The sequence below is a fragment of the Mus caroli genome, chromosome X (genome assembly GCF_900094665.2).
Source record: "Mus caroli chromosome X, CAROLI_EIJ_v1.1, whole genome shotgun sequence".
Taxonomy (NCBI): Eukaryota; Metazoa; Chordata; class Mammalia; order Rodentia; family Muridae; genus Mus; species Mus caroli.
Window position 1 is genome coordinate 105945914 of NC_034589.1, and position 10908 is coordinate 105956821.

The window sequence follows — 10908 nt, forward strand, 5'->3', positions numbered from 1 at the left end:
TGAGTTCGAGGCCAGCCTGGTCTACAAAGTGAGTGCCAGGACAGCCAGGGCTATACAGAGAAACCCTGTCTCGAAAAAACCAAAAAAAAAAAAAATGTAATTACTGCCATCCAGTAATTACTGCTATCACAGTTTCTTTTTTAAAACTCTTATAGAAATAAACAACCGACTATGAACAGGATGCAGGGGAATGGGAATGTAACTATGTTTCTCATAGGAATGTAAGTTTGTATACCCACTAGAGAAATCAATATGGAAGATTTCACAAAATATTTTTTATTTTTATTTTTTTTGATTTCACAAAATATTACAAAAGAAACTACCATATAATCTAGCCCAACACTCCTAGGTATATACTATGTTTATGTGAATTTTATTTAGTCATAAAGAAGAATCAAACTGCTATTTCAAGCAGTGGCTAGAATGTCAGATCATTTAAGCAAAACAAGACAAACATACTTTATATCTTTCCTCTTATGTATGAAATTTAGAAATATATACACATATACATACATATATATATGTATATATATGGGCATTTGTGTTCTCTAACATGGGGAGAGAAGATCATATAAAAAAAGAGAGAGAATCGTATAAAAGGAGAAGTAGTTTTTTTGGGGGGTTGGTGAAGTTGCAGGAAGGGTCATCAGTGGGAGGATCAAGGACAAAAATAATGAATAAGCAGATGAATAAAAAGTACAATGGCAGATACATGTGAAAATTTCCTAATGAAATTATTTTCTTCATTAATTAAATTCTTGAAAAAATAAAACACAATAAACATAATGAAGAAATTAAGAAATAGGCTTAAAACAGATTACTCTACAATAGACTATTGAGTCTTGGCAAAGAAATGGGTAATAAAAAGAATAACTGAATAAAAATTTTAGAACAATCCCAATAAACAAGAAAACAACAACAAGAAAAATCGCAGTGAATGGGTTATAAAAATGAAGAGAAAGGACAGAGAAAAGTAACCATAAACATACAAAGGAAAGTTCATAATGTAAGCACCAGTAATAAATAATGGCAATAATGAAGCTAATCCAAGAATTCTCTATGCCTTTATGCATGTCTAATAGTCACACAATTAGAACCCTGGAAGGGAAAGAGGAAGGCAGAAACTGAAAGACTATTCAGAGAAGTAGTGGCTAATAAGTTCTCCATATTAGCAATCTTCATTAATATATCTGTTTTATAGAGAGAAGTGGGGAGAGGATGTGGAGAAAGAGTATGAATACCAAACAGGATGTATTCAAAGAAATCTAGTCCTTAAGAAATCAAACCAAATAAAAACAAAACAAAAACTTCTTAAATCAAAAGACAAAAACTGAAAAGTGCAAGAAAATCCTTAGTTATTGGGAAAAACAGGTAAAAAAGTAGCAGAGTTATGGTAGAAATCATGGCGACAAGATGCAGACACTGAGTTCAGGGACCCCTATTGAAGAGTTAGGGGAAGGATGGAAGGAGCTGAAGGAGGTGAATAGGAAGCCCAAAAGTTTCAACTAATCCAGAACCCTGGGAGCTCCCAGAGACTAAGGCACCAACCAAAGAGCATGCACTAACTGGTCTGTAGTGCTCTTCCCTCCCTGCACCCCCAATTCTTTTGCCCCAACCCTGCACATATGTATGAGAGAGTTGCCTTGTCTTGTCTCAGTGGGAGAGGATGAGCCTAATCCTTTAGAGATTTGATACCCCAGGGAATGAGGATATGGGGGTGCAGGGGTGAAGGGTGGGGAAGCACCCTCTTAGAGGTAAAGGGATGGATGTGGTGAAGAACTCTTGGAGGATGGACTGGGAAGTGGGGCAACATTTGAAATGTAAATAAATAAAATGATTTTTAGAATAAAACTTAAAAAAAGAGGGAAAAAAGAAAGAAAAACTGATAAAATATTTTTCAGATGCTCAAAGAACAGAAATGTCAAATATGAATTTTATATCAGAAAAATAGAACTCATTTTCAAATGAAGAAAACAAATTATGGTATTTTTCAGGTCTAGGAGACTGGAAATAACAAATCATTATTAGACCTACTTTTATATTAGCTACAGGAATTTCTCTAAATAGAATAAAATTCTAAATTACTTGGCATTAAAGATAAACATCATATGGGAAAATACAACAGGCTATAATTATGTTCAACTTTCTCATTTATATTTGATAGATGAAACAAAATTTATGATACTAATATATTGTATATGATTGGAGAAGAAATGGTTCAAAATAATATAAATATATAGTAAAGAGACATAAAACCCTCAAAGCTTTCTACAGCTTCTGAACTTGGTAAAATACACTCAAATCCACACATGGGATTAAGAAATGGATATATAATTTGATAGCTAGAGAAACTACTAAAACAGATATACCCCAAAATAATAACAAATCTTAATGGAATTCTAAAATGCCACGTATTTTATAAGGAAGCAGAATAAAGACTAAAGAAATTCTGTGAGATATTGTCTTGATTAATGATTGATGTAGGAGGGCCCAGATCTCTGTGGATAGTGCGACCCTTGCTCAATCTGCAGCAAGCCAGAGGCAGTAATCCAGTAGCAGCATTCATTCATGACTTCTGCTTGAGTTCCTGCCTTTACTTCCTAAACTGTTACTTGGAAGTATAAGGTTAAATAAACCCTCCCCACAGTAACATACACCCAAGTAGTTTTATTTTAGTTTCTGAGGAAACTTCCTAGTGATTTCCATAGTAACTACATAACTTTGCTTTTCCGTATGCCAGATATATGGGTTCCCTTTCCTTTGCATCCTGGCTAGTATTTGTTATTGTTTCTTTTCTTAACACATACTACTTTTAGTCATATTTCCTTGGCTTCTATCTCGATTTGTGGATTTTCCCTTATTACAGGAAAATGTCCTGCTCCTATGGATTCTATCCTTATATAACACTGGAAAGAGAAGGCAATGCCTTTCCATCTTTCACTGCCTGTACTTGGAATGAGAGAAGTGGAGTATGAAATGGGCATGAGGAAGAGAAGGGAAAGACTGATTTAGAATCAGGTTCTAGTAAAGTATGGAAGTATTGACTAATAAGAATACAGTATTGACTAATAAGAACACTTTACAGCAGGCAACACATAGAGATCAATTTTCTGAATGCTAGCCGTCCAAGTCTTGGTGGTCTGACAAAGCTAAAATGTGATTCTATCTAATTAAAATATAGTCAACTAACTAATTAAAATATAGTCATCTCCTGTAGAACATAGCTTTTATTTGACGCTACCTATTCTAATGGAAGCATGCACAGCAGCAGTCCCCTAGGATTAATTACTTTTAAAACACATTTTAAGTTTATTATGAAAAATTTTAAATTAATATAGGTAATAAAATGATCTGAAATGGAGTGTTACTACTTTAAAAATTCTTTTAAATTGGAAATAGATTTTTTTTTCTCATACAATGTATCCTGTTTATAGTTTCCTCACCCTCTGTTCCTCCTAGTTCCACCCCTCCCCTTCCCTCTGGATCCTCTCCCTTTCTGTCTCTCATTATAAAAGAAACAGACTTCTAAGAGATAACGACCAAACATGACAAAATGAAATATAATAAGATGAAACAAAAACTATTATATCGAAGTTCGACACTGATCGCATCTTACCTGCAGAATATAACGAATTTGCTGTTTTGTAAACTCTGACAGTCCTTTGGGAATCAATGACTCAATGTCTTCTGACTGTAAGAAAATGGAATTTATCCTTTGAAAACATCAGCACTTTAATCTTATGGGCTGTACTTCAAAGACTTTTGTATGAAAATAGCATATTTTGGGAGGATAGCAGAAGATAAATCACTTTTCAAAGCGTTTAACTACTCAGTTATATTGCATAGACTTGGAAACAATACTAAATTCCAGAGATTGTGGCAACCAGGTAACATTCCACTTGTGTTTTAAAAGACCAGTTTAGGGCTAGGATTGAGAGGCACAATGCTCACATAGTGCTACAAGGTCCTGTCTTTGAACTCCAGAACCAAAGGGGGTGGGTGCAATAGCAATTTAAAACAAAGTGATTACTTACCTGGGTGTAGTAATACATGCCATATTTCCTCATACCTAAGTATCTAAGGCAAGATGATCAAGGCTAGCATGTACCACATAAGTTCAAGAACAGGACATGATATATAAACAAATCCTGCCTCATAAGAGAAATTAATGATGATGATGGATATAACAATAACAGAGGATTCAAATTTTACTTGAAATAACATCACTGTATCCTCCAAAATTTAAGTTTTGTTGGATGGTAGATATGTTTAGGAAGCTTCATTTTTAAATAGTGAAAACTGTGAAATAAAATTATAGGTATTATAGAACTTAAAGAAAATTTGCTTGAGGCTATTGTGACTTTTGAGAGATTATATTTTTACAACAGCAACATTTTTAAGCTTCAACTAAATTAAGGGAAAATGCAGAATAAATGCTTTTCATAGACAATTTAGAACTTACAAAACTACTTTAGTGCATATAGAATAACAACATAGAGAAATTATAAAATTAATGCACAAGAGGTGACAGTTCTTTTTATTATGCTAAAATAAACTATTTATCTGCTTGCTTATTAAATTAAAATAAATTGGTTTTCAAAATTACAAATGTAATAGAATTGATACTTAAAGATTTTTTTTACTTCAAGTGGCTACTGCATATGGTTTTGAAACATATTAGATAACATTTATTTTTATTGTATAAATTTCTGTCTTCTAAGACAGTTTTGCTACCAAGTAAAATTTAAGTGTATTTTAAATGATGACAACCTAAATCCTAGTTATAGTCATAAAATATTCCTTGTGGTTATTATTTTTATTTATAGTCATTACAAAGATATAAACATTAGTTTCCTTTCTAATCTGTGTTTCCAGTCTGATAAATAAACTAAATAAATGGATATTATTAGTATCACAATCAAAATGCACATTATTCTCTAACTGAATGATTTTTGCACTTACTGTATCTGTGGACTCAAAATCTTGTTTGCTGCAAAAACAACAAAAAAGAGACAATTTTAGAAAAAATGTATTCTGTAATCACATACAGATATTTCTGTTCTAATTATTTTTTTACTTTGTATATCACAATAATACTGGTTTAAATTGGAATCACAAATAAAGAATTTTAAATATAAAAACATGTAACTTTCACTTAGTTTAACTAAAATGATTTTTCTGGAATTAGCTGATATACTAAAATGAGTAACATCTAAATAAAAAGTAATAAAGTGTGCAGAATTAGAACAGCATCCATTTCACCAGTGCATTTGAGGATAGATGAAGAAGGGCTTGACAGGAAATGGTGTTTGGTGAACCAAACCACAATTACAGGTTTTCTCTTGTTCTCCCTCCATATTCCCTCTCTGGGTCTCACTTTCAGGACTGAGCTAGTTTCTCTGTATTACTGTTTTCATGTTATTTATTTCATTTTATCAAAATAAAAGCTTTTAAGAAGAGGTCAACTCACCTTATCTATGTATACTAGAAAGAATGGGATTTGAATCTATACCTAACAAAGTAAAACAGCCAAAATTCTAGTTTCATAAGAGAATTTCTAGCAACAAGATGAGTATTTGAACAGAGAGGTTGAGAGAGTATTTGTGGAGCCAAATTAAGAAGGCAAATCTTATGGGATTGTCAGTGGTTATACAAGTCTGAAATATGCTGCTGTAGGAACTGTGAAATCTGGGAAGAATACAGTTAACGTGTTGTCAAGGGCAACAGACCGACCTTTATTTTGTCTAATTACTTCCTCTCTACACAGTAGAAGAATGAGATATGAACACGGATGGTGAATATGTCAAACAAACAGAAATGAACAGGTTTTGACAAGAAAGCAGAAATAATATTTAAAGGTATTAGTTTTAGTACATTAGTCCCTAACTTTATCCATTATGTAATTGCTTATGAGCAATATTGTGCTTATAGAGGTAAATGGGTCATTGTGAAAAGCCTCTTGCATATATTTATAAAAATATGCAGGCTACTATGGGAACTCCAGGATTCTATTTTAAGGCATGATTAATACATGTAAAATGGTTTGCATGTATGTATGTGGTATTTGCTGTGTTGTGCCAAATAGATATTTTAGAACAGACCTAGAGAGAAAATGAAATATCCACAAAGTATAACTAAAATACAAAAGAATAATGGATTAAAGAAAAGTGATAGTTTATACATAGGTGAAAGATACCCAAAAAGGTTTGAATACATCTCTAGCCTTTGGTAGTATGTTCTTAATTCATTACTTTATCTGAAATTTTATGCAGTTGGTTGTCAAATTTTATAATATAGATAGGCATACAGTTTCTGGCATATGATGGTCACTCAATAGGCTAGTGAGAGGAAGCAAAATGCATTAAAATAGCAAACTTGTTCAAAAATAATTGAATGCATGGCATAATTCTTTGGGCCATGCAAGAGAAGAGAGTTTTTCAGATAATGCAAGATGTTGATTAGGTATAATGATCAAAACCTAGCAAAAGAGAAAACTCTTATATTGGAATAGACTTAAATAATTAGCTATATTTTACTCTGATGTATCCTGAGTGAATTAACAGTACTGGAGGCATACATTTGGTCAACAATATTAAGTCCTGTATTAAGTAGCATGAATTCCAAACTACATAAAAGGGCCCTTGTATAACTCTAAATTCTATGGATAGTACACAATGGAAGGTGAATAGCAGAGATGGCAGTAGAGAGAGAGGACAGAGAGCCAAGTGAGAGGACTATACTTTTCTAGAGTTAGCACTTTGCCAAGTGGGATGAACAATTAGATAATAGAATATAGTTGAGGAAAATGGTAAGAGAATGGTTGTAGGAAGGTAATAAAATTTATAGAAAAGAGATGGGTATGAGATGAATATATTAAAGGCACTAAACATAAATATTGATTTGGAAAACATATGCCTTCTTTAACTTAAAAAGTATACAAAATTATATATATGCATATATACACATATATATTATATCATACCCTCCATATTTATATAGCATATAAGTTCTATAATAAAAGTATTTATCTAGAAGCAAAAGAATGTAATCAGTGAGAATTTTGAATTAAAAGTAAATCTATTGACATTTCTTTATCTTCTAGATTACTTTGAATTTGTTGTCATATCCATGCTTTGACTACACAGCATTAGGTAATTCAGTTAATAAGATGTGCTGTCATCTACAAATAAATGATACCCTCAAATTCCAGGCAATCGTTATGCTAGTGGTCTATGTAGGCATCTGTAACCATGCTATACACACACATGTACATATAAAATGGTAAATTTATGTATTTATATATAATTGTATGCTATTTATTACATTATGCAGTTTTATATTTACAATAACATAATCCTCCACAATGCATGTTACATACAGTATACTATATAAATTAATATACTGAGATTTATTTATAAAATATAATATTTATAGATAAAATTTATAAAATGAGAACACATCAATAACATAGACATGGTAGTGTATTGGTAGTAAAAATATATATTCTATTCTAAGTGTAATATGCTAAAAACAACTCTTACAAACACAGTAACTCTTCTTTCTTTGGTTTTGACATTTTTGAGACATACATAGTCTTGCACCAGCTGGCAAGATAAGATATGTAGCTCATGATGGTCTCAAAACAAATGAGGTACTCTAGTCTCAGCCTCTTGAAGGCAGTGATCATAGGTTGGGAAACCACCACACCAGTGTGATTCACTTTTAAAATGAAATATTTGCTCAGTTTTCTCATATAATCACCCTATATGCTCAGTAGTGGTGTTTTGCTGTGAACCTGAATGTATTCCATCAAAAAGACTTTCTTTGGGGGGAGGAGGGGTGCAGAGGGCTTCCTAGGCCCCTCCTGTCATTATGGGGGTCTGGGATGGAAATTGTGAGGGAAATGCTCAGGGTTGGGGGCCAAGTTGGAACAGGGATTCCTCAGCAACCGAAGGCCTCTCTCTTGCTCTCAGTGTCCTTGCTGGGGTGGGTGGTCCAGGGTTTCTTACTCCTTAGAGGCCACGTAGGCCGTGAGGTCCACCACCCTGTTGCCGTAGCCGTATTCATTATCATACCAGGAAATGAGCTTTACAAAGTTGTCATTGAGAGCAATGCCAACCCCAGCATCAAAGTGGAAGAGTGGGAGTTGCTGTTGAAGTGGCAGGAGACAACCTGGTCCTCAGTGTAGCCCAGGAGGACCTTCAGTGGGCCCTTAGATGCCTGCTTCACCACCTTTTTGATGTCATCATACTTGGCAGGTTTCTCCAGGAGGCATGTCAGATCAACAATGGATACACTGTGAGTAGGAACAAGGAAGGCCATGCCAGTGGGCTTTCTATTCAGCTCTGGGATGAACTTGCCCACGGCCTTGGCAGCACCACTGGATGCAGGGATGATATTCTGAGCAGCCACACGGCCACCACACCACAGCTTTCCAGAGGGGACATCCACAGTCTTTTGAGTGGTTGTGATGGCTAGGACTGTGGTCATGAGCCCTTCCACGATGCCAAAGTTGTCATGGATGACCTTGACCAGAGGCTAAGCAGTTGGTAGTGAAGGATGCATTGCTGACAATCTTGAGTGAGTTGTCATATTTCTCATGGCTCACACCCATCACCAACATGGGGGCATCGGCAGAAGCGGGGGAGATGATGACCCTTTTGTTCCCACCCTTCAAGTGGGCCCTAGCCTTTTCCATGGTGGTGAAGACTCCAGTAGACTCCATGAAATACTCAGCACCAGCATCACCCGACTTGATGTTAGCTGGATCTTGCTCCAGGAAGATGGTGATGGGCTCCCCCCATTGATGACAAGCGTCCCATTTTCAGCCTTGACTGTGCAGCTGAATTTGCCATGGGTGGAGTCATACTGGAACATGTAGACCATGTAGTCGAGGTCAATGAAGGGGTCATTGATGGCAACAATTTCCGAGGAGCAGAGAGTCTCAAAAAAGACTTTCTTAAGGGCTAGAGAGATGGCTCAGTGATTAAGACCACATACTGCTCTTGGAGAGGACCCAAGTTTTATTCCCCTAAATGATGCTGGAAAGCCTACCACTGTGTGTAACTCAAGTTCCAGGGGCTTCAAGTCCCTCTGGACTATATGGGTACCCAAACACATGTGGTGGAATAAATTCATGGAGGTGCACACATATGCATGTAAATCTTGAAATATCTATTTCTAAAATTACAAAATTGTACCTAAATACTTGACAAGTGCAACATCAAGATGAAATATATATTTATAATACCTTCCTCCAATTCGCTCCAAATGTTCTAATAGGCAGTGATATAGGTCTGTATTCTTGCGACTTAGATCAGCAAGCAACTCTCCAAAATATTTGGGATCCAATTTTTCAGGACCATCATCCTGAATTATCACCTGAAGGAAATATCAATTGCAATTATAAGCAATATTGATTTTCTAAGTTCATAGACATATTGATACAAAATTTTTAAATTTATTTTTATTCTTTAATCCTTTATTACAGTCCAGACTTCTTCATGCCCGTCCCAGCCTGTCCCCCGCTCTGCAACTGCTCTCCATCTCATATCTCCACCCCATCCCACCAAGTCTCCCCACTCTCTGGGGCCTCAAGTCTCTTGAGAGTTAGGTGCATCTTCTATCACTGAGGCTATGAAATTTTAAAGAATAAAAGATGATTAAATCATCACTTGAATCAAGTTACCAAATTTTTTATGCATTAGATGTGTATATTTTCAATAGGCAAGGAATTGAAAGGAAATATCAACATTGAAACATTTTCAATTTATTTCATTTCATTCAATTTTAAATGATCTAGTAAGTGCAAAACTTGAAAAACATTCATTTTTTTCTTTCTTTTATTAAAAATAGATGTTTTTCATACAATATATTCTGATCATGGTTGTCCCTTCCCCAACTCCTCTGAAATTCCTTCCATCTTCCTTCCCATAGGAATCCACATGCTTTCTGTTTCTCCTTATAAAACAAATGTGTACCTTAAGAATAATAATGAAATAAAATAAATAAGATTTTTTTAAAAAAATCTAACCAACTGGAATAGGACAAAACAAAGGGAATAAAAACAGCGTCAAAGAGAAACATGGATGGTAGGTGCATGTACATCCAGAGAAACATTTGTTTGAACACATAGGAATCCTCTAAAACTTTAAAACTATATGTTTACAAATAAGTGGATATATGAATGCATATATGTATATGTATATATATATATGAGATTCTTCTTATTTTTCAAAGTCTAAATCAATTCCTACCTCAATACACCCTTGATAAGTATTCAGCTGATAGATCATTCTTTTTTCTTTTGCTCCCAAAACATATTGCTTATACCTTCCTAAGTAAGATGACAACATTTTGCTTTGCATTAAATTTTAGGTCCTACCACTTTCCTCTATTAGAGGAAATTAAGGCAAAGAAAAATTAAAGATTAAGTTGACAGAAGTATTTGTATTTGATCTATAAAACAACGATTTCAAATGATTTAATCTATTAACATGGGTTTTTGTCATTATCAATCTATATAATGTAAGAAATTTCACACACTACTCTAGAGGTTAATGTTTCCATTCAGACAGTCAGAGGAAAGATCATTTTAGGCTTTTTAAAAAAATTGGAACACCATGAATTTTTTATCAATATGGCCAACATATATATTTCTAAACATCATGCCTGAGAAATAATACCATGTATATTTAATATAAAACAATACAATTCCTGTATTGGAAGCTAATTTCTTTTTTCATATTCTTTTATCTTTTAAGAGATGTCTATGAAAGAGGTCAATTTAAAAGTGGAGTAAGCACTGATAAGTGGATATTAGCCCAGAAACTTAGTATACCCGAGATATAAGAGACAATTTGTAAAACACATGAAACTGAAGAAGAACGAAGACCAAAGTGTGGACAC

General features: G+C 34.2%; 1 protein-coding gene across 1 annotated transcript in view; it reads right to left on the bottom strand.

Annotated features, from left to right (window-relative positions):
- Positions 1–10908, bottom strand: part of Pof1b (POF1B actin binding protein) — a 60247-nt gene that overhangs the window by 15433 nt on the left and 33906 nt on the right. The window contains exons 7-9 of the mRNA XM_021153727.1: positions 9251–9381; positions 4963–4990; positions 3617–3691 (exon numbers count right to left, since the gene is read on the bottom strand). Of these exons, the coding sequence (XP_021009386.1) occupies positions 3617–3691; positions 4963–4990; positions 9251–9381 (234 nt within the window). The remainder of the gene's footprint in view (positions 1–3616; positions 3692–4962; positions 4991–9250; positions 9382–10908) is intronic.